General features: G+C 37.4%; 1 protein-coding gene across 1 annotated transcript in view; it reads left to right on the top strand.

Annotated features, from left to right (window-relative positions):
• The window catches only part of spock1 (SPARC (osteonectin), cwcv and kazal like domains proteoglycan 1), a 233,811-nt gene that overhangs the window by 159,652 nt on the left and 48,544 nt on the right, over nt 1–25,615 (top strand). Inside the window, exons 5-7 of the mRNA XM_083547120.1 lie at nt 9,286–9,400; nt 12,088–12,220; nt 20,961–21,075. Of these exons, the coding sequence (XP_083403246.1) occupies nt 9,286–9,400; nt 12,088–12,220; nt 20,961–21,075 (363 nt within the window). The remainder of the gene's footprint in view (nt 1–9,285; nt 9,401–12,087; nt 12,221–20,960; nt 21,076–25,615) is intronic.

Raw genomic sequence — 25,615 nt, 5'->3', positions numbered from 1 at the left:
TAAGGAAATTATATTTTTTTTTTATATTTTGATTGAAGCAGTATTCACGAAGTCCAATGCACCTTCTTGAACAGCTTCATTAGGAATTAATCTAATCTATTGAAAATTATGTTTAAAGGTTTAAAGCTCTAGCTTTTACCATTTGCACTTATATATGTATATATATATATATATATATATATATACAGTGAGTATACATTTCATACATTCAATAATATGAAAATAAGTATTTGAACACCCTGCTATTTTGCAAGTTCTCCCACTTAGAAATCATGGAGGGGTCTGAAATTGTCATCGTAGGTGCATATCCACTGTGAGAGACATAATCTAAAAAAAAAAAAATCCAGAAATCACAATATATGATTTTTTAACTATTTATTTGTATGATACAGCTGCAAATAAGTATTTGAACACCTGTCTATCAGCTAGAATTCTGACCCTCAAAGACCTGTTAGTCTGCCTTTAAAATGTCCACCTCCACTACATTTATTATCCTAAATTAGATGCACCTGTTTGAGGTCGTTAGCTGCATAAAGACACCTGTCCACCCCATACAATCAGTAAGAATCCAACTACTAACATGGCCCAGACCAAAGAGCTGTCCAAAGACACTAGAGACAAAATTGTACACCTCCACAAGGCTGAAAAGGGCTACGGGGAAATTGCCAAGCAGCTTGGTGAAAAAAGGTCCACTGTTGGAGCAATCATTAGAAAATGGAAGAAGCTAAACATGACTGTCAATCTCCCTCGGACTGGGGCTCCATGCAAGATCTCACCTTGTGGGGTCTCAATGATCCTAAGGAAGGTGAGAAATCAGCCCAGAACTACACTAGAGGAGCTGGTCAATGACCTGAAAAGAGCTGGGACCACCGTTTCCAAGGTTACTGTTGGTAATACACTAAGACGTCATGGTTTGAAATCATGCATGGCACGGAAGGTTTCCCTGCTTAAACCAGCACATGTCCAGGCACGTCTTAAGTTTGCCAATGACCATTTGGATGATCCAGAGGAGTCATGGGAGAAAGTCATGTGGGCAGATGAGACCAAAATAGAACTTTTGGGTCATAATTCCATTAAACGTGTTTGGAGAAAGAAGAATGATGAGTACCATCCCAAGAACACCATCCCTACTGTGAAACATGGGGGTGGTAGCATCATGCTTTGGGGGTGTTTTTCTGCACATGGGACAGGGCGACTGCACTGTATTAAGGAGAGGATGACTGGGGCCATGTATTGCGAGGTTTTGGGGAACAACCTACTTCCCTCAGTTAGAGCATTGAAGATGGGTCGAGGCTGGGTCTTCCAACATGACAATGACCCGAAGCACACAGCCTGGATAACCAAGGAGTGGCTCTGTAAGAAGCATATCGAGGTTCTGGCGTGGCCTAGCCAGTCTCCAGACCTAAACCTAATAGAGAATCTTTGGAGGGAGCTCAAAATCCATGTTTCTCAGCGACAGGCCAGAAACCTGACTGATCTAGAGAAGATCTGTGTGGAGGAGTGGGCCAAAATCCCTCCTGCAGTGTGTGCAAACCTGGTGAAAAACTACAGGAAACGTTTGACCTCTGTAATTGCAAACAAAGGCTACTGTACCAAATATTAACATTGACTTTGATTGATTCATTGATTTTTTTTTTTAGATTATGTCTCTCACAGTGGACATGCACCTACGATGACAATTTCAGACCCCTCCATGATTTCTAAGTGGGAGAACTTGCAAAATAGCAGGGTGTTCAAATACTTATTTTCCTCACTGTATATACACACACATCTGTTCTAACTTTTGATTTTAAAACAATGGAAAGTTTTTCAATGAATAAATTTTTATATCGCTTATAGCAATGAACATTTGTCACAAAGCAGCCTGACATTCAAAACTTCAGAATATGCATTATGCTTATACTTTTATCTTTAATTAACAAGACGGGAAACAATGGAGAAGAGAAAAAAAAAACACTTTTATATGAGGAGAACCTTGAGAGCTACTAGACTCTAAAAGTGAATGCATCCTGATCTGGTTGACAGAAGATAATGTAATTATGCAGTAGATATTTCCCCTCTAAGTACTATATGGTCAAAGAGTATGATTTTGTAACCAGAAAATTCATTATAATTTTGACAGAAAAGATATTGTTTTGAAGATTTTAGTTGTTTACTGATGGAGACTTGAGTGCAAGACATATTTGTGGCAATTGCGATCGTAAAGCCCTAAAGCTGTTATATAGCAATTGCCGTCCTAAGCCATTGTAGCAAAATTGTCCGTCATCTGCATCCATTGTCATGGTTTCTAAGTGGTATCATCTATAGTAATTGTGTTTGAGGTCATCCTTAACATCAGTGAGTGCTTTCCATGTCATGAAAATACCAAGCAGAAGTAGGGCATCGGTGTGGCCAGCCTTCAGGCACCTGCAGCTTTTTTAGATTTTTGCAACTTAACAGTTACACTGATAATGATCCACCACCAAAACAACATCTGGATACCACTGGTCCAATCCTGCCTTTATGGTGATAAAAAAAGGTGTCTGACACATGATTACCCAGCGGGCATAGAAGCTAAATGCACTACAGCTAGTAACAGATACAAATGGCCTGTGAATGTAGCTACAAGGCAAGCTTTAAAAAAATAATAATATTAAAAATAAGGTGACTCAGTGTAGATTTACATACAGAAACGGTTGTATTGTGAGCTCAGGGTATCTCCCCTCCGTACCAGCACAGGTCACAATCACTAGACTTTTAATGCATAACTAACAACTTTTTACTGTTTACTTCCTGGTTTTTAAGCATTTAAGCAGCCCAAGTCCTTAGGTGTGTTGTGAAACCTGAGCCTGTGTAATTTAATCAACAAGCATGCTTACTGTAGATCATGTTTGGATCTTTTGCCTCTCTTAGCATTTCTTGGATTTGGATAATAACTTCACTCTGTCTTCCATTTGCATCCTAAATCTGTCTACTACAGATTCTGAATGTTGGAATTGAAACAGATCTTTTTATGTTGAAAGCGTTTTATTCCACATTATTTGCTTGGCTAAAAAGAGGATTTGCAGTGTTTGCATATGAATAATGCTCAGTGAAATTTCAAATCAGCTGTCTTTAGGACAAGCTTCCCAACCAGTATACATCAGTATTGTAATAAATAAGTAAATGAATGAATGATTGAATGAAGGAATGTGTTAAACAATAGATTATATACTCACTATAACATCTATTTTTATAGTGTATATGTCTGTTGTATAATAAAAAAATTACTGTACCCTTTTTTGTCATGAAAAAGCTACCCCTCTCTCAGATGTTTTCATTCTCTAGTCTATAGGATTTATTTATGCTTCTTCGCTAAAGTGTGTGATTAAAGGTTCTCTATGTGAAACCCACAGTTTGAAAGATTAGCTTAGAGGATAATGACTTGCAGCAGTTGATGAATTAACTGTGAGCTATGAGGGTGCAGGAACAGCACAGGGACTGGAAAGAACTGTTGTTACTGACGCACACTCTCCAGGATGATCAGCAACCATCATTACTAATACACACACACACATACTCAAGGATGATCAGTAGCAGTCATTACTAATACACACACACATATTCAAGGATGATCAGTAGTTGTCATTACTCACATACACATTCTAATGATCAGTTGCTGTTACTAACACACCAGGGCAATCATTTAGAATCATAAATGACACACACACACACCACTGTGTGAGAGTGCGAGAGAGAGAGAGAGAGAGAGAGAGAAAGAGAGGTGATGTTTTCCTCACCAGAATCTTTGTCATTAATTTTCTTCGAACTCTGTGTGTGTACCTTCAACTGAAAAAAATCTATAAAACTATGAAATGAGGTATGTTAGTAATCCCAGACAGAGTGAAAAGGAAAGTAGATTAGGAGTGAGTGAGAGAGAAAGAGATGAGAGCAGTTATAATAGATGAAAGTAATGTTTTGTTCTTCACACATTTTCAATCAAATTCTCAAGAGATCAGGCAGCATCTGTTTAACAATCCAATCAATTTTAACGCAACAGCACTAGTGCTTCAACAATATATTGCTCGGCTAGTAAAATGGACTGACATTAAGGTGCCATGAATAAATTGGTGATGGCACTAATCAAACTGATAGTAGAACCATAACAGCAATCATAAATTATGCTCTTTAGCCTTCACAAGCTGAAGATGACATTGCAGAAATGTTTTCCTACCATTATAGAGATGTTTAGTACTCAGACTTGCCTAAACGGCCTCTCTCAAGACAAAGACACAGGGATACACAAAGGTCTAGGAATGCACACTTAATCATGGCCATCACTAAAAAAAAAACAGTGACTAATTGGGGGCAGATGCTGGGCCTACAGAAACTGAAACCAAAACCAAGAACACTTGGTGCTATTGCCAAGGGAGCAGTGACATGAAGCAGGGACATTGAGATCGTGACTGAATCTAAGATCAGCAAATGGCAAATCAGAATTACTACCCAGCTGGTATGGCTGCACTCCAGAACAGCAGCAGGTTTGGCATCAAACTAGTACAGAAAGTGTGCGAGAGAGAGAGAGCTTACATGAAGGTTATAGAGGTTAAAAGAAAGAGATGCTGATTAATACAGGTGTTGGTTGCCATAGCAGCTCCACAGCTGGACATTTGACATTTGACCTGTTCCACATGCCTTGTCAGTATTAAGTTGCACATAGGTGTGGTTGCTAATAAGAGTCAAGAGGGGACTGGGAGGCCAACAAGGCCATATGAAGGCCATGTTTTGAGCCATTTAAGGGAAGAGAGGTTGGCCCTCAACATGATTGAAAGGGCTGTAAAAAACAGAGAGGGTCAGCAAAGCACATAAGGGAACAATATACAGAGGTTTGATTATAGTCAGTCTTTCAGTAACTTGCAGTGTAGTATTTATGCAGATTTTGTTAAATGAACATCTTGCATTTTTGTAATTCAAACAGACAATGTAAAATTGCATTTGAAATGGTTATTTAGGTAAGGATAGAGAGAGGGTTTGCCAATGAGAAATGGGGTCTGCGTGTTTGGTGCTATATGAGTAGACTCGTCAAGACCCTGTCAAGGTCCTCATTGATGTACTTGAGCCGCAATGCCGAATTAGAATTTCACATGCTGTTTAAGGACAACAGCCATATACTTTGAATAGAGCAAATCAAATAATTTTATTTGTCACATACCCATACATACAGACTATGGCATGCAGTGAAATGCTTTGTACGACTGTCCAACATTTATGCATAAAAAAGAATAGAATTTAAGGATAAAACAAAAAATAAGGTAAATCAATATAAAAGTATAAACTATAGAAAATATATGTATATACATGAATCTAGACTGGGATGGATACGTATGACTGATATTGACAGTACAAAATAAAGTGATTTAGAGTGATTGTCATTAAAGTGTCCATGTGCAGTATGGTGTGGTATAAAGTGAAAATCATGAAAATGAATAAGCATGAACAAAAAGGTCAAAATGTATCTAAAAACTAAATTTACGCCCACCATGTGCATTGTCAGGGGTGGAGCCTTATGGTTTTCAGTTCACAGCATCATATCAATGATCACTGAGTCATCAACTTCCATATTGAATTGGAGACACAGGTCAGCTTTCGATTTCTGTACCAGTCTTGTTTAGAGCAATGAAAAAAAAGAAAAGAAAAAATAAGTATGCCTTGATAAATAGGAATAATTTTGTTTATTCATGCGTTGCATCCACAGTAAAGCCTGAGGGTTGTGTAATGAGAATGAATGCGCCAGCTACTGCTGGTCTCTCATTTAATAAAAGGACAGAAATTGGTGCTTTTAGTGGATGGGGGGTGATCTTGATTTGCACATGCAGAATCCTTATCCTCCAGCTTTAGAGACATTGCGAGCTATACAATAGGATAAATCATGACCATCACTGTCACTGTTTAATACAAGGCAATAAAGGAGGTAGTAATGGAATTTAACTTATCCAGGATACAAGAGTTTGCTGGGGTTTAATCTTAATTGGTATCTTTTGACACACTCCTAGTTGTTCATGCCATTTGCAATTGTGACTTTTCCCCAAGGACTAAACACCTTCTGCTTTCATCCAATGGAGTATGACTGAAACTCAGTTGCATGAGTTTAACATCTGAATTGCAGAGATGGTCCTTAGGCAGGAGTTTATGCACTGCTGGGATTTTGATGTTTAAGCAGCCTGTCTAGTTATATTGACATCTCAACAGGTACCGTATAGTAAAAGTGGGAAATTTTATATTTGCCTTACTGCACATATATACAGTATATGCATACTGCTGCATATATATATATATATATATATATATATATATATATATATATATATATATATATATATATATATATATATATATATATAAATGCAGCCTTTTCTATTCTCTAAATGTGGTGTGTGTCCTGACAGACTTGTGTTGTGGTGTGTGTCTCCTGACAGACTTGTGTTGCTCATTTTACTGAATTCTGAGTTAGCAAAGAGATCGTAGAACAGAGCTTATTAAATCAAGAATTCTAATTAATGTGCGATATACAGAAAGCAGTAGTAAAACTTGCCAATTATTGGATGGGATGCATTCTTTTCAGAGTTTATTGGCGCTGCTTACATTGGTTTTAGTTTTGCCACTTGGTTGCTGTATCCATTTTAAGATCACACATGCAGAGACTTAGTTACATGCATATATATTAAATTAAAATAATAATAATAAAAAAGAGTCTTCAATCCACAATCAAAAACCATGAAGAGATTTAGAAGCTAGTGTCCATGATCAGTAAATCATGCTCTCTGCACCTTCACCCTGCAAAAACAAATGAAAGCAGAGAGAAAAGTCAGGGGAAAAGCAAAGAAAACACAAGCCAGCATTTCTCAAAAATGATGCGCTTCCTTTTTCTTCTGCACTGCTGCACTAAACATCCACCTTTGTTCTCTCTCTCTCTCTCTCTCTCTCTCTCTCTCTCTCTCTCTCTCTCTCTCTCTCTCTCTCTCTCTCTCTCTCACACGCTTAGTCTTTCTCCTCACAGTTTTTTCACTCTTTGAAGAAAGGTAGTGCAGACTGACTGTGTGCTGTCAGAGCAAGGCATTCCGTGAAATCAGAGATGGAGAATGTACAGTATGTGATAAAGCATTTGTCTAAAACCCGTGTTTTTCTTCGAGTTCTAGAGATTTTCCAATAGCATGCCCTTCTCCTCTCCTCTCTCTCTATGCTCTTGTCTGACTCTGAATATGGCCTTGTAAAAAAAAAAAATCAGAAAATGACTGTGTAAAAAAACTTCCAGTTTAGAGCAAGTTCTCATTATAAATTAACTAGCATCCCATTATATTCAAAGTTCAATTGTTTGTGCACAATGGGCTCAAGGTGAAAAGACATTTAAAAAAAACATTAAAAGAAATTTAATCTTGAGAAAATAGGCCCCACGTGTCTAGTTATTGATTGCGGCTCTTAGTTGTTGGCTTCCTTTTTCCTACAGGGATAATTTTAATGTTTGCACTTGTTACTGCAGCATAATTAGTTTTCTCTGCAGGGAACAAGTCTTTAGGAAATACACTATAAGTAAATAAATAAATAAATATATAGGAACGACAGACTGGTTTAAGGTGGTGGTTGGACTGCATCAAGGATCGGCTCTGAGCCCTTTCCTGTTTGCAGTGGTGATAAACAGGTTGACGGACAGGAGTCTCCATTAACTATGATTTTCGTGGATGATATTGTGATTTGTGGTGAGAGTAGGGAGCAGGTTGAGAAGAGCCTAGGGAGGTGGGGGTACATGCTGGAGAGAAGAGGAATAAAAGTCAGTAGGAGTAAGACATGTGTGTGAATGAGAGGGAGGGCAGTGGAGTGGTGCAGTTGCAGGGAGAAGAGGTGGTGAAGGTTAATGAGTTTAGGTACCTGGCATCAACAGTGCAAAGTAATGGAGAGTGTGTTAGAGAAGTGTAGAAAAGAGTGCAGGCAGGGTGGAGTGGGTGGAGAAGAGTGGCAGGAATGATTTGTGATAGAAGAATATCTGCAAAAGTGAAAGGGAAAGTTTATAGGACTGTGGTGAGACCTGCGATGTTGTATGGTTTAGAGACAGTGGCATTGAGTTGGAGCTGGAGGTAGCAGAGCTAAAGATGTTGAGGTTTCTTTTGGGAGTAACAAGGCTGGACATGATTAGAAACAAGTTTATTAGAGGGACAGCGCATGTAGGACGTTTTGGAGACAAGCTGAGGGAAGCGAGATTGAGATGGTTTGGACATGTGCAGAGGAGGGACATGGGGTATATCGGTAAGAGAATGCTGAAGATGGAGCCACCAGGAAGGAGGAAAAGAGGAAGGCCAAGAAGGAGGTTTATGGATGTGGTGAGGGAAGACATGCAGGTAGTTGATTTAAAAAAGGCAGATGTAGAGGACAGCGGGGTATGGAGACGGATGATCTGCTGTGGAGACCCCTAACGGGAGCAGCGGAAAGAAGAAGAAGACTCAATATTCGATTGAGTGAACAGGAACCAAAATTGTGTAATATCTAAATCAAACACTTTTTGTCCTGTTATGTCCTGGTGTCCTGATTATTCTTGACCTGTCAGACTGTTTTTAGGATTGGCAAGAGATCGACAACAACCCAAACATAGATTGTGATTATTGATTGATACTGAATGACAAAAATTAATTTAAGAGTAAGTAACGATTAATAAACCAATAAATAAATGTAGTACAATTTACAATTAATGAACATTTGTATTAAATCCAATAAAACCGTTACATTTGAATCTTCTAATATCTGCCATGTGTAATTGATAATTGTTTTATTTGATCAAGTTGAGTTGGTTAACAAATGCCACCAATGAAAACAGAAAGAGTAATTTACCCATCGAACAGTATTGTTTATTTGCAGTCAGAGAAACAATCTTACAGAAAGTTTATCACAAGCAGTGTGGTATCTCTGGTATTATACCGAAATGTTAGGTTGGTGGCGTGCTTTCCAATGGGTCATTAGGGAAGAAGAAAAAAACTAGAAAGAAAGAACACTATTATTCATTCAAAGTAGTTCCTATTCCTGCTGCTGCCTTTTTAATCAGTCCCATAAGAGGACAGTAATTGATTGCCAAAAGTGTTTAGGCTTCCAGCATGAATGCTTGTGATTTGTTTCTATATAGGAAGCAAACCAACATTTAATTAAGGATTCTTGCCATGGCACTGTTACATTGCTTACAGTGATGTGCTGTAGCGATGCAAGAGCCATCATACAGAACTAATACAAAACTAGTCAAAGATTAGGTTGAGTTATATTTCAAATCTGTTTGTCTCTCTCTGTCAGGTTTGGATATTACTAAAGATCCTTGCATGAAGGTGCACTGTCCTCCCAACAAAGTATGTGTGAGTCATGACCTCCAAACGGCCATCTGCACCAATCACAAACCTCCACAGCACAGGTAAGACTCTCTCTCTCTCTCTCTCTCTCTCTCTCTCTCTCTCTCTCTCTCTCTCTCTCTCTCTCTCTCTCTCTCTCTCTCTTTCTCATTCTGTAATGATCTCTGGCTGGAATAAACTAGCAGGCTGAGCTGATATTAGCTGAGCTGCACTCTGCACTTCATCACCAATAGCCAACTCTCATAATCTCCCGTTAATAGTGAATCACTGTCCGACTGCCATCTGCCCTGGAAAATGACTCAATAAACACGATAAAAAACCTTCTGCAAAGCTAAACGAGCCAGATCCACCTAATAGAGCTCACAAATTAGGCCTAATTTTGCGCGTTTTACTAATAAGCTCACGTGGCCAGCAGCCATGTGATCAGAGTTCTTTATTAGGTCTGACCTCCTCACCCTTATTAAGATTCAACTCACATTAATTATACATTGGTCCTGTGAGAGAGGGCCCAGGAGTTAATTAGGTATAATTACTCCCTCTCATTTGATGAGCAAACACACAGTAGCCGATGAACTTCATGGTCCTGTGATTGCATCCCGTTGAAGTTTGTGAGAACATCACACTAGTTACACACTTGACACACGTGAGTCTCGTTTCCTTCTCATCGGTTAACACAATGACAAACATAAAGCAGTCGGCTTGCTTGTTAATAATATTGAATAATGGCATAAATAGGTTCATCATATTGTGTGACACATTCAATAAATGATGAGTGATTAGAATCATACTGAGAGCTGTAATCCATTGAATAAATCAGATTATGATTCAGCTCTGATCCATGTTGGCAGAGCTTGAGTTTAATTCTGCTTTTTGGCCTCAAATGGATGAAACAGTGATTGTTATGAAGGCTATATTAAGTCTTATAAAGCAAGGTCCTCAGGTAGTAATGGTAGTCTCACAGTCATGACACCTCTCTCTGACAATGCAAAATTTTCCCACCTCCAAAACTATCTTAAAGGTTATAGGCTACTTCCATCCAGTGCTCCTGGAATAGGCTCTGGATCAACATAATATAGGCAGGCTGCAGTCACAATAGACTTTAACCTGCTACAAATATGGGATTAATTTGATATAAAATAATACACCAATGTTAAATATGCAATCTTTTTTTTTTACAAATGTTTATTTTACATGCTTTTATATGAAATGTGGATTTATACAAAATGGGATGATGTGCCCACTATAATACTTGCTTTCTCACTTTGTTTTTTTCTAAAGGTCATGTGACATTGATTTTCTATTGGTCACATACCTTTTAGAAATTATAAAATTTTTAAGTCAGCAAAATGCAGAAGTTTTTTGCATTGCACGTGCATTTCTGGTCTCCAGCAATCATATGCTTATGATTGGAAATCATTGGAATGAGAAGTGTAGTGTGATCATGGCATCTTATAGCATATACTAATTTGTTTTCCTACACTGCATTTATAAGGCGTTTAGAAATAGGTTAAATTTAATTATACTAAGACAGGTTTCAAATTTCTAACATGCTTAAACTTGAAAAGCTGAATCAATCAATATCTAATGCATTTCTGAAATCAGTGGTAAGAAAAAAAACCCTGCAATGGTCTGAGAAAAAAACCTTGAGAAGAGCCACAATCAAAAGCAAACCCATCCTCATCTGAGTGGCACTGAATGTCCATTTATTAGCATTATTATTATTTATAATCTATTCTGCCAAGAACAGCTTTTTTGAAAGTCAAATAATCAAGATACAGCTCCTCTCTTCAGGCTTCCTGCTAAAGCCGAAGCTCCCAAAAAACAAATGTGAAGGCTAGAATGCCCACTAGTGCTTTCAGGTTTGACAACATCATGATTGACAGGCCAGCAGGAACACCGTCTAATCCTGACTGTGTGGATGTAGGTGTTTCAATCTTTAGAGCCGAAAGGCATCGCAACAACCAAAGTTTCTTCTTTGAGCAGATATTTTATTGTATCTGATAAAATGTGAGGGAAAAGATAGTAAATATCACACTTAGTAAATAAAAACAAATAGAAGTACAGATTAGTGCAGAAGCTCAGAGAAAGGCAATGATTATCTTTAAGCTTTTAAAAGCCTAGCAGCTGAAAGAATGATGATGTGTGTGTGTGTGTGTGTGTGTGTGTGTGTGAGAGAGAGAGAGAGAGAGAGAGAGAGAGAGAGAGAGAGAGAGAGAGAGAGAGAGAGAGAGAGAGAGAGAGAGAGAGAGAGAGAGAGAGAGAGAGAGAGAGAGAGGGGAAAAGTGCAGTTTCTTTTCTCCTGTTCTAGTCGTGTCTGTATAAGGGTGTGGGTGTGCATGTGTGTGAGAATGATTGGGACTGATGTAGAAAGGGGATCTCTCCAGAGGGATTGAGGTCAATTTAATCCACTCACAGTGTGATACAGATACTCAGCCCTGAGAGAAAACACACACATACATACACTAGCAGCTCCGTGGCCTTTGCTAACCTGACATTAGTTCATTGTTTAATCAGTGCAACTCACGACTCACATGCAACACACCTCACTGACATTTCTAATCTCTTATTAGAATACCAACTCTCTCTCTCTCTCTCTCTCTCTCTCTCTCTCTCTCTCTCTCTCTCTCTCTCTCTCTCTCTTTTACTGTCTTTCAGTCATTAATATTCCCATGTTTCACAAAAGGTTCATTGAGTATTGAATAAATAAAAGCCAGCTATGTTTTGAGGATTTGTTCTTTTTTTCATTCAGTATTAAGCCACGGAAAGGCAGTCATCTCCATAAGCACTGGATGGGTGCAGTGAGTCTTGAGAAGTGTAGACCTTGTCCTGTGGTTCATCCTAGTCCAGTGTGTGGCTCAGATGGTCACACCTACTCTTCGAAGGTGAGTTCATACAGTACTTAGCCTTATCCTAATCCTTATTATCTTTGTTATTATTATACTAATTATTAAAATGTATATTTTACAAAATTGACAAAAATTACAAAATTGCTCAAATTCTTATGCTCATATATATATATATATATATATATATATATATATATATATACAGTGAGGAAAATAAGTTTTTGAACACCCTGCTATTTTGCAAGTTCTCCCACTTAGAAATCATGGAGGGGTCTGAAATTGTCATCGTAGGTGCATGTCCACTGTGAGAGACATAATCTAAAGAAAAAAATAAAAAAATCACAATGTATGATTTTTAACTATTTATTTGTATGATACAGCTGCAAATAAGTATTTGAACACCTGAGAAAGTCAATGTTAATATTTGGTACAGTAGCCTTTGTTTGCAATTACAGAGGTCAAACGTTTCCTGTAGTTTTTCACCAGGTTTGCACACACTGCAGGAGGGATTTTGGCCCACTCCTCCACACAGATCTTCTCTAGATCAGTCAGGTTTCTGGCCTGTCGCTGAGAAACACGGAGTTTGAGCTCCCTCCCAAGATTCTCTATTGGGTTTAGGTCTGGAGACTGGCTAGGCCACACCAGAACCTGATATGCTTCTTACAGAGCCACTCCTTGGTTATCCTGGCTGTGTGCTTCGGGTCATTGTCATGTTGGAAGACCCAGCCTCGACCCATCTTCAATGCTCTAACTGAGGGAAGGAGGTTGTTCCCCAAAATCTCGCAATACATGGCCCCGGTCATCCTCTCCTTAATACAGTGCAGTCGCCGTGTCCCATGTGCAGAAAAACACCCCCAAAGCATTATGCTACCACCCCCATGCTTCTCTGTAGGGATGGTGTTCTTGGGATGGTACTCATCATTCTTCTTCCTCCAAACATGGTGAGTGGAATTATGACCCAAAAGTTCTATTTTGGTCTCATCTGACCACATGACTTTCTCCCATGACTCCTCTGGATCATCCAAATGGTCATTGGCAAACTTAAGACGTGCCTGGACATGTGCTGGTTTAAGCAGGGGAACCTTCCGTGCCATGCATGATTTCAAACCATGACGTCTTAGTGTATTACCAACAGTAACCTTGGAAACGGTGGTCCCAGCTCTTTTCAGGTCATTGACCAGCTCCTCCTGTGTAGTTCTGGGCTGATTTCTCACCTTCCTTAGGATCATTGAGATCCCACGAGGTGAGATCTTGCATGGAGCCCCAGTCCGAGGGAGATTGACAGTCATGTTTAGCTTCTTCCATTTTCTAATGATTGCGCATACAGTGGACCTTTTTTCACCAATCTGCTTGGCAATTTCCCCGTAGCCCTTTCCAGCCTTGTGGAGGTGTACAATTTTGTTTCTAGTGTCTTTGGACAGCTCTTTGGTCTTGGCCATGTTAGTAGTTGGATTCTTACTGATTGTATGGGGTGGACAGGTGTCTTTATGCAGCTAACAACCTCAAACAGGTGCATCTAATTTAGGATAATAAATGTAGTGGAGGTGGACAATTTAAAGGCAGACTAACAGGTCTTTGAGGGTCAGAATTCTCGCTGATAGACAGGTGTTCAAATACTTATTTGCAGCTGTATCATACAAATAAATAGTTTAAAAATCATATATGGTGATTTCTGGATTTTTCTTTTAGATTATGTCTCTCACAGTGGACATGCACCTACGATGACAATTTCAGACCCCTCCATGATTTCTAAGTGGGAGAGCTTGCAAAATAGCAGGGTGTTCAAATACTTATTTTCCTCACTGTATATATATATATATATATATATATATATATATATATATATATATATATATATATATATATATATATATATATATATATATATATAATGAGCATAAGAATTTGAGCAATTTTGACTAGGCACAACTGTGTTGGCTAGACAACTGGGTCAGAGCATCTCCAAAACTGCAGCTCTTGGTGGGATGCAGTGATCAGTATCTATCAAAAGTGATCCAAGGGAGGAACAGTGGTGAACCGGCCATAGGGTCATGTGCGGCCAAAGATCATTGTTATATAAAAAGTGTAATACATTCATATATATATATATATATATATATATATATATATATATATATATATATATATATATATATATATATATATATATATATATATATATATACACAGTATGTATAAAAAAATCTTTGATTTAAAATCTAGAATTTTATTTTCAGTGGCTTTCAAACATAAATTCAAAATTACATTCGTAAATTACATTCCTAACTGTGATTTACTTGCATAACTGACCTTCTTAAATACAATCAATATGTACAGAACAGTGTGTGTGTGTGTGTGTGTGTGTGTGTGTGTGTGTGTGTGTGTGTGTGTATGTATATATATATATATATATATATATATATATATATATATATATATATATATATATATATATATATATATATATATATATATATATATATGTATATATATATATATATATATATATAATATAATATCCTCCCTTGGATCACTTTTTATTTATTTTTATTTATTTATTTATTTTTATTTTTATCACAAATAATAATAATAATAAACCACCTTAATAAAAAAAAATTACAAGAAATGTTATGTTTTGGATTCCTTCCCCCTATTTTGAAAATTTAACAATGAATTTGAAATCGAGGTACGTACCGAACTGTAATTTTTGTGTACCTTTACACTCCTAATGTTTAGTAAAGCTCTCATATTTCATATTTTCTCATATTTCGCACATACTTACGACCAGAAAAGTGTACTTAACAGAGACCCAGGGCGAAGCTTCTGAGACTGACAATGAAGAGTGTCGGTTTCCTGACTCTTCCTCTGATTGGAGGTTCTTGGTCAATCAGTTGTGAGACAGGTGTTCTGGGGTGCAACTCGAAATCAAATATTCAGAGAAAGCTTGAAAATTTGTTCATCAAATGGAAGAGTAATGTATTTATTGAACCTGCTCCAGATATTGCCCAAAGTCATGACTTTCAAACAAAGCAACACAGGTCTGAGCTTAAACCAATTATAGACCTTTCGGGATAATACGTTTGAATGTGTTTTTTTAAACAGATGTACAGTAGTAGCTTGGCTTTAAAATCATAATGTTTCCCCACATTTTCCAGTTAACAAAACTATGAGTGTTTTGTGTAATTCTGCACATTTCAAGTATTCTTACTACCCTTTGTTTACATGTACAGAGTGTTGTTTTGGGAATTGATGGACTTGCAGGGTTGAATCGGGTCATGGAAACAAAAGGGCTTGAAGGAGTAAGTTATAGTCATTACAGATTAAATCTTACTGACATTTTGCAAACTCCTAGACATCTCCATGTTTTGCACCATGTTTCACTTGGGTGCAGAGTCTTACTTGCTGAAGTGACCTCTGGGTCTCTGATAATGATGTATTTTCGAAGCGAAGACAACCCCATAGCCTTGAGCTTAATAGAACTCTGCTCATCTAGCAAATACGAACCAACTTAAGTCCTAAGTACACACTGAAGTGCTGAACACACTGAAGTGCAATCACCCCCTCTGTGCTAGCATTTTCCTACTGACATAAGAGGAGATGTGGCACTCAGAGCTTTTAAGATGGTTCATTAAAATGCACTACTCCTTTCTTAGCTTCAGGACAGCTTCAACCCGACCTGGAAGTCAGTGCCACTTCAGAATTTTGCTCACGTTGTCAGTGAATGTATGTGCCATTATAGCTTTGAAATGTTCTTACACTGTTTTTCAAACAAGCTTGGCCACAACTTTTTTTAATGAGCTTAGTCACAACTTTCTGCATGTGAACTGTCTTTAACAGCTTATCTTCAGTCAGAAGCTTGGCTTACTCCTGTTGGGTCTCCACTGTGTTCGTTCTGAAGCCTCTCACTGGTCGGTTTTCTCCTGCTATTTACAGGCTGCCTGCAAATTTGCTTTTTTTTGTGTACTCACATTTCTTTATAGCTGGAATTTAAAGACATGCACATGAAGTAAGCTCAGTTTCTTAATTTTTTTCAGTGAGTTCTCTGCTACCAGCTGGCTCATGTTAATGGCTTACACTGCTTTTGTCTATACATCAGTTCCAATAATTTTATGGGCTGGGGGCAGGTTTGTTTTTATCGCTCAGAGGTCCAGATATAAAGCATAGTACTGGGATCTAAGAACAGATAATTGTTTAAAAATAAAATCAGTAGTTCAGCAAATCCAATTTTTGGAACATGAACCAGGATAGCTTTTTTTTTAGCAGATGCTCTCCTGCTGCTTATGCAATCACTTTCATTTATGTAAATTACATAGCTGAAGGCAGCTCATTAGATCAGAGACTACTTTAGCTACAGGGCTTTAGATATGTCCCAAAACCCTCTAGTCCAAGCGTATTTGTATTTTTATATAGGGATTGATAGGATAAACAGTGAATTTGCAATAGACTTTCTTAAAGGGGGCCGAGCAAGTAGTTATAATGAACATTTCAATGAATTTCATTCCATGCCCATGCTCAGGTTGATAGGGATAAATTGGTATTCTGCATTCTGAAGCCAACTTCCTTTCGAGATGCAATATGTAGAGAAAAGAGTCAACGTCCTGTACACACATGTAAAGTTTAATGATGACAAGTATAAAGCGATCTTTTACTTCTACATGACTCTGATAGAATTTCAGTGCTTGTTAGTGACTCAGTATGCACTCACTCACACAGGTTAAGTAAAAAGGATCCAAATTTAAACATTTTATTATAGTACCAAACACACTCACACTCTCTTCTCTCTCTTGTTCTCTCTCTCTCATACACTCTAAAATTGCATAAACTGTAAAAAATTGCTTAGCCAGTGCAGATGGATATTTGTGTGGATGAACTGTGTCCACTATTGTTATTGGTTTCCCAAATGTTCCTGCTTCTCCTTCCATGCTCCAATCCATCTTTTCATTCATCTCTTGCATCTACAATTATCTCTCCCTCCATCTCTTGGCTTTCTGGTGAAGCCCTGCAGGAAATAAGCAGGCAAGAATAGACAGAAAACCAACTTAAGTCAGTCCGCTTAAAAAATTGAGAGAAGGCAAAAGGGAGTATATAGTTTTGGAAAAGCCGTTTATTACCATTTGTTGTTGTACTGTAGCTATCGGTTTATTTGATGTATCTGGTCAGTTTTTGTTGTTGCGGTTTTTTTTTTACTCTCTTTTTATGCATTGTCCACTTTAATAGGATCATCTGTCTACCTGCTGATTTGTGCGTTTATCCAATAAGCTGATCATCTGGCAGCAGCACAGAGCACAAATTCATGCAGATACAGGTCGAGAGCTTTTGTAAATGTTCACATCAGATATTTGAATGTGATCCCCACCAGGATTTTTACAGACATTTTTTTATAGTTGTGTATAGTTCTGCAAACACATCAAACTCTAAGGTGGATGGGCTAGAAGAGCTGAAGAACTATTAGCCAAGAACAGAAATCTGAGGTTTTGATGTGCACAGGTTTACCCAAACAGAACAGTTTAAACTTGGAAAAAAGTCAGTACATTTCCCCCATTTTTGCATGCCGAAATAGCTACTTTGAGTTGAATTAAATTACATTTAAAATTGGAGAAATTACTATATTTTCTGAGATTTCATGAAATAGAATGATAGAAATAGTAATGTGTGTGTGTGTGTGTGTGTGTGTGTGTGTGTGTGTGTGTGTTCAGAACTATCACAGAACTGTTTGATGTAATATCTTTGGCTAAGCAGTTTGACAGTTCATTAACCGTGTGTATATTTATTCATATTTAGTATCTATTCATTTGTGTATATGAAACAGCAGCATTTGTGTAGCCATTTATATGTATACATGTGTCAGCTCTTTTAATTAGTGAACACCTCTTTAAATTGGCCAAGAAATGTACCAGTATAGCGGCGAGTTCAAACCAGATGCCGTGAAATTGAATGTCAGAGATCGAGGGGAAAGAAATGTATGTTGCACAGTGCAAGTGTGTGTTTTAAGCATTAGAATATGAACATGTCAGAAGTAGGATGGATTTGCATCATAAGAGACCACTGCACTTTTGCAAGCTTTAGACTGTGCTGTCACAGTAAGAACAAGCTGGAGTCAAGATCATGAGAGTGCTGAAGTGTTCTAGTAAAACCTACAAACCTTGGGCTGTTGTACATTTTGGACATTTTGCACCCCAGCTGAGTTCAGACATGTCTGCCAGGTTCAGCACATTTTATCTGCAAGGCCTCACACACAAATGTAACACTGTATTAATCTACCCATATGAACTTTTATTAAGAATGAAAATGAGAATTGAAGAAGTAAAAGCAGATTCCTTTGGCAGTTAAGCACCCGAATTGTGAACCGCTAATTCACAGATGTGCTACATTTGTTGTTTAAGCAATAACAGGAAGACAGAACTTCAGGTAAATTAATTTAAAAATGAATTGTATTTCAATAATGATGTTTATGTCTTCACTAGGGACAGTTCTTGAATTCTCTGACTATAGAAGGAAATGTTTAGCTGAACAAATGGGCAGCAAAGTATCATTGTTGCTGTAGCTGCCTTTACTGTTGTGGGTTGGATTGCTCTCAGTTGCAACTTTGACACATGGTCTGGATTGCTCTTGCTTTTGCATAGCCACGGGAATTGGTCATGAAGATGCCTACCAAGTTTTGTGTCAGTGCACAAAAAGCTGTTGCATAGACGCAGCCTGTTTTGTTGCTTTACTATCAGATTCATGGACTATTCTGCCATTTTGAGTATCAAAAGACTCTTGATACTTTTCTGAGGCTTATTTTTACTTGATACTTGTTTTTATATAATTTAATGATGATGATTTGACAATAGTTGCAGAAGCCTTTTTTTTTTTTTAAACAAAAATCTGAAGTTGTAATCTAATTATGCAGAAATTGGCTTTATATAATATATATTTTTTAAAACAGGGAATCCTGGGGCTGACTTAAAAATTTTGGACACACATCAAAATGTCCATAAACATACTTCCAAATCAGACCCAAATTTGACCCAGTTTATTTGTGCATTGGCATAGCATGGTCGAATTTTGGTCTAAATATTCCTTAGACCTTTGCCCGTCAATGGTTTTATTGGTTGGAGAAGACAATTTGCCATTAGAAGAAGTAGAAGAGGAGAAAAAATAAACAGTAAAAACTTTTAGTGTTTGGCCCCTTAATAATAATAGAAAAGGTTCATTCAAAACAGATTGCTTCACAGTAATGGTAAAGGATTATGTTCTAGTGTAATAGCACTCTGCCAACTTTTTAAAATGTATTAATAAATGATACAACAATCATTAACTATTTATAGTTACATATAATGTTTTGCAGTGTCTACAGGTAAGTTTTTTCCCTATAGGTAATTAGACAAATCCATGAAACTTGCTATATTACAGAACCAAATTAAAACTCCTATGTTCTGAAGATTGTCTTTTAGCAGCTAATGTACAGATTATTACAAATCACTGACACTGGAGACTCCTTACATACATGTAAAAAATACACTGTACATATTAATTCTGCCAGTTTCTTGCAAAATAGCAACACATCTGTTTATTAGCTGGAGGCACAAAAATGTATAGGATGTCTTTAGATGCGTTGGCATTAAATCTTCACTTTGATTGAACTAGGAGACCCAAACCTGTTCCATCATGACAAAGCCTGTACACAAATCCAGCTCCATGAAGATATGCTTCACAGGGGTTGAAGTGAAAGTTCTTGAGTGGCCTGCTCTAGAGTTTTGACCCTAACCCTGCTGAATACCTTTTTGATCAATACAACAGTGCCTGACTTTACTAATGTCTGTGCGGATGAGTGACCACAAATCTCTACAAGCACACTCCAAAATCTACTGGATCATCTTTTCAGAAGAATGGGGTTTATTATGACAGCAAATGAGATGTTTGAAAATAATATAGGAATGTTATGGTTAGGTGTACTTAAAGTTTTGTTCATAGAGTTTATATACACTGTATATGCAGGAATTAGTGTTTGTGCTGCTGCATGTAAATGAATCACAACCTTTTGACCAATCAGATTAGAGAATTCAATGGCACCACATTCTTCTTTTTTGTATGTTTTTTTTTTTTTTTTTATTTAATCCTTTGTAGCTTAAAAGTAAAGAATATAGAAGAGTGTGTGTGTGTGTGTGTGTGTGTGTGTGTGTGTGTGTGTGTGTGTGTGTGTGTGTGTGTGTGTTGGCTTACAAAACTCATTAACAGAGAATCCGCTCAATTCCAAATCACTCATTCATAACTCAGTTTATGTTTTGAATTTCAATCACGCACACGCACACAAGTTTGACAACGCTATCTGTGTGTGATCGAATGAGGTGCACTGATTAATGTTTAATAAGAGAGGATCATTTAGGGCTTTTGAAGCAGAAGTAACACACACTGAACACATCTTGCATTTCCATCAGAAAGCATTTGACTCGATGGGATTTCGTTCTTGTTCGCTTCGTGCTTTTTAATTTGGTTCTGCACGGGCTGGCTAATTCACTTATTTTCTTCACGTTTCCCTTCTTCTCTACGGCACACGCAGAATGGTAATTATCTTAAAGTTTAGACGACTGCAGCAATTTATACACAATGCAGTTTGTTATTAAATGCTGCTTTCTCTATATTCAATATCTGCCATAAAACACTTACAGGAAGTTTTGTAGCCGCCAATATTTGCACGTTGTTTTAACTTGTGCATACGTGCTATGAGCTGGTGACACAAGGCTAAAGGTGAACTATAATACGTTAACCATAATCATTTTCTCTTTGGCTGCAGTGTAAGCTGGAGTTCCAGGCATGTGTTTCGGGAAAGAGCGTCTTAGCGAAGTGTGAAGGACCATGTCCCTGCCTGCCTGGACAGGAAGTCTTCAAGCCACACACTGAAAAGAATGGTAAGTCACATCCTGTTTTTGAGCTTTGTTCCTGTGATTTTGTTTTTTCCAGTCAGTAACTAAGCAGTGAGTGTTTGTGTGTGTTGTGTGTAATTGAGCCTTGAGGTGAAGGTTGGTCACAGTAAATGCTAAATTAAAAGTTTTACACCCTGAACTGCACTACATGAGGATGAGGTCAGAAATGAGAGAGAAACAGAAAGAGAACCTCCATTCCTTTTTTCACGCTCAGTCCCTTATCACTGTCCCAGCGTCTTCCTGTTTCTGTGGTTCTTATTTTTATCCCTTCAAAAATATAACAGAATATTTGGGTCACATGGATCTTTCTTTCCTATTGCTTGCAAAACCAAGATCAGGTTATGTCTCTTAGCAATATATTTGATATATTTGTTACTTATTTTAAATACATTGAAATAGACAATGGAGATCTTTTTGTTTGTTTGTTACAGTCAGGTTTCTTATTAAATAATTTCAAACCAGTGGCACAGTAAAACGTGTATATATATATATATATATATATATATATATATATATATATATATATATATATATATATATATATATATATATATATACACAGTATGTATAAAAATTTTTTTGATTTAAAATCTAGAATTGTATTTTCAGTGGCCTTCAAACAGCTACTAATGATTTACATTCGTAAATTACATTCCTAGCTGTGATTTACTTGCATAACTGACCTTCTTAAATACAATCAGCCAGTCTCTTAGAGTACATACTGTACACACTGCTGTCTTATGCTTGCAGAGGAAAATAGTCACCCAGCTTAGTTACCTGGTTGGCTCAGGAAGCTCAGCTACACTGGGATTTGATGCACAAGATAGTGTACGCTTCTGGCACATGCAGGAAATCCAGTTACAGAAGTTATATCTGGGTCCTGAAGTGCACCTCCAGAAGAGAAATTCTCACATACCCTTGAAATCCTACAGGAAAACCCTGAATGAGCCTCTGCTTTGAAAAGTGTGCTGAGAACTCTCGGTCAGCAGTACAAAGTGGATTTTGGGCTCGCATGAACAAAATAACCCAGCATGTATGGAAAAACAATAAAACCATATGCATAGAATGCTTTAGAAAGCTGTATTCATTAAAAAAAAGATTTTTTCAAAAAGCGAAATTATAAAAGAAAAACTATTCCTATTCCTATAACCTAAATATTCCTGAAAATTTCAACTGAACCTGATGACCTGATTAGACACAATGCTAGGAGCAAACAAAGCACCAGTAATAGAATCCATAACTCTGACTAAACACATACACAACAACATAGTTATTTATACATACTTCACTGATGATGCAAGACCTTGCTAATAAGTAAGGTCTTTGCTACATCTTTTTGATTTTTGATTTTTTATCTTTTTTTACATATATTTTCAGCCATTCTTGGGTAAAAATGTATGATTTTAACCCACCAGAGTTATAAGGCAGGACCACTTTTCCCTCTCCCCATGTGATCAGCAAATTCAGCTCGAGTTCTCTTTCCTTTATGCTCCTTGATTATCGACATAGCCTGCTTATTTGGGGCGGCGTTTAGCCAAGTAACACACGTCTCAATACATTCACCAATTGACAAAACATACAAATTGATCTAAAGCTATGAGAGCAGAAATTCTTATGAATTGATTAAAAATGATGCTGACACGTTTTCTAAAGACAGCAACTGTACTGCATTTGATGATGTTGGTGTTTAATTAGGGCCTGGTGTGGCAGCATTGGCTATATGTGAGTGTGTGTTGTGGTGTAAGATCTGTTTCCTTCTGTGCAATGATCTGTGAAGATAAACTGATACAACACCAGAAAAAAGTGATCATGTAAACAAGAGCATTGAAATAAATCTTACATTGTTAATGAAAACATCGTAGCTACTTTGAACTCTGGAGCAGTTTGATTATTTGCTATAGACCTCTTCAATTCTTTACCCATTTATCAATCTTACTGCTGCAACAGGTTGTAACTGAAGCACATTATGGTAGTTAAAACACCAAAATATTAAATACGTTTATTTCATGTGTCAAACGTGAGCTAATTTTCCAGGTATTAAAAAAGTTCTAATAATTTAGATTTTGGGAGCTCACTGATAAAGAGGTGTACACCAAGCAAAGGATTCCTTCACAGCCTTGCTGAAATGATGATGACTAATATTAGGCTGCAATATGACAAAATAAAAAAAAAGTGATGGGGGGTCTGAATACTTTCTGAATGCTCTACGGCATTGGGCAGACACCCTTTTTAAGAGCAACAGATTCATCTCATTTAAACAACTTGGTATTTAGGGTTAAACGCTTTGCTGAAGAACCCAGCAGTGGCAGCTTGGTGGTACAGGATTTGAACTCATGACCTTCTGTAAAAAGTGCAACATCTTAACCACTGGGCTACACAACTGGAAATGCAGCTGCCAATGCAGGCAGTCAGTGGAGTGGCCAAGCTTCATTTCATCAGTTCACTAGAAGGCCTTCTCCTAGTTTTGCCCCTGGACACTAACTGTTGCTTGCAGATAGGGAAAAGAAAACCATTATGTCTTATTATTCCATTCATCAAATAGGCTTAATTCAGCAGAAATAGATAATATTCTGTCAGGATTATCAACTTCCACATCCTGCCCAACATTATGTCCAATCTCTTTGTCTCTCTTATTCTCTGTTAATGAGGTGATTTTTTATTTTTTTTGTCCAGAAATGACACTGTGACAGAAATGTCTCTATTTTTATTAACTCTACACACCTGCAAGGTCTTAATTTGGACAAGCTAGTGACCTGAATAAATCTGAATACATAAAGGAACAATTACTGTTACATGCTCTTTCACTGTCTAATCTCGGCCTCTCCCATCCAAGCTCTTTTTGTCCTGTCTCTTCATTTCTTATTATCTCAGCTCTGCCCCTTTTTTATGAGCTTCTTCACCTTGGCACTTATTGCCTTTTCTGTTTCAACATTGCCTTTTTTTCTGTTTCCTTGTCCCTCTGTCTTTCTCTACAGTTCTCTGCTTATTTCACATTGTTTTACCTGTCTCTCTTCCCCTTGGCTCTCTTGGTCTCTCGTATAACTTCCTGTCTGTCCTTCTCTATGTGCCCAGTTTCTAGCTCTAATTGTTTCTGATTTCAGCACTTATTTCATTCTGACCAATGAAGTCAAGTCAACTTTATTTCTATAGCACTTTTCACAACAGACATTGTCTCAAAGCAGCTTTACAGAATTTAAGAGTGAAGGTGAATGATGTGTATTTATCCCTGATGAGCAGCCGTGGCGATTGTGGCAAGGAAAAACTCCCTTAGATGTTATGAGGAAAAAACCTTGAGAGAAACCAAACTCAAAAGGGAACCCATCCTCATTTGGGTGATATTAAGAGTGTGATCATAAATCTTTAAACAATACAGAACACTGGAGAGTGAGAACCAACATGAGCACTGGAATGTAAGATTATAAGTAATGTCCTTTCTACAGTCATATACAGTCATTTGAGATTATGAAACCAGGAGCTACTCAGCAACTCATAAAACATGAACATACAAATGTATTTGCATAATAAATTTTAAGCTGACTATAAAGCTCACTTACAACAATTGTCACAGTTAGCTGACTAACAAAAGTCGAAAATTGAAAATTGAAAAGTCGAAAATTGAGACATCCCTGTTTTGTAACTTGAACAAAGTTTAGTTGAACAAATCATACTGTAAATAAAAGGCTATTTATTTGACCCGAAACAGTTTTATAGAATGCATACACTTACATTACTGCTGCATGAGATGTCTAGAAGCAGGTGACAAGAAACAACCCCCCCACTCTTATTAATGTATTTGTGCACATAGCCACTCATCTCACTTCCTCATAAACTTTGTGCTTTCGGGCTTCACCTGCCACTCTATTGGCTGTGTATTGTTTATTATAGGCTGTGCATTTTTGTTCAGAAGGTGAGATGACTGAAGCCTGTGACTGTAAATATAACAAAATGCTCCTCGTCTGCTGGTGCTTTGGACAGTATATCCCTAAAGCTGTTCTCAAACATTGGCGAGATGACGGTTTGTCATTTTAACTGGGAGCTGAACAATTTCTTGCATCTTGATCACTCACACCACAATACAGTGGATTTCCAACATGGTATTGGAAAAGAAAATAACAATAATTGGGAGAAGTAGAGAAAGAAGAAGATAAAATTACTAGGGGTATAACAGTACACATGGGGCTTTTCGATTCAGTACAAATGCGATCCTTTTTACATGCGTAACATAGAAAGTTTACATTTTAGTTCCCTCAGGAAAGTATTAAGTGGCGGACTGCAACTTTGTTTAGTCGCCGCCTCGCACTTTGAGAGCATTAATTTATTTTTATAAAACTTGAAAACATTAACAAAAATGCCAGGGGTATAATAAAAAAAAAGAAGCAAGTACAACTATAGTTAGTGCAGTGTCACTGTACCGGAAGTAAGATTTATTTTGCGCATGCATAAAAACGTTAAAGAATCTATAGTGCTAGCGTTAGCTGCTAACCAGGAAGTGGCAAGCGGCTAAAATTAGCGCTATAGATTCTTT

Source organism: Silurus aristotelis (assembly GCF_946808225.1).
Source record: "Silurus aristotelis genome assembly, chromosome: 7".
Taxonomy (NCBI): Eukaryota; Metazoa; Chordata; class Actinopteri; order Siluriformes; family Siluridae; genus Silurus; species Silurus aristotelis.
Note: the sequence above shows the minus strand (reverse complement) of the source record. Positions and strands in the feature narration are given on the sequence as shown.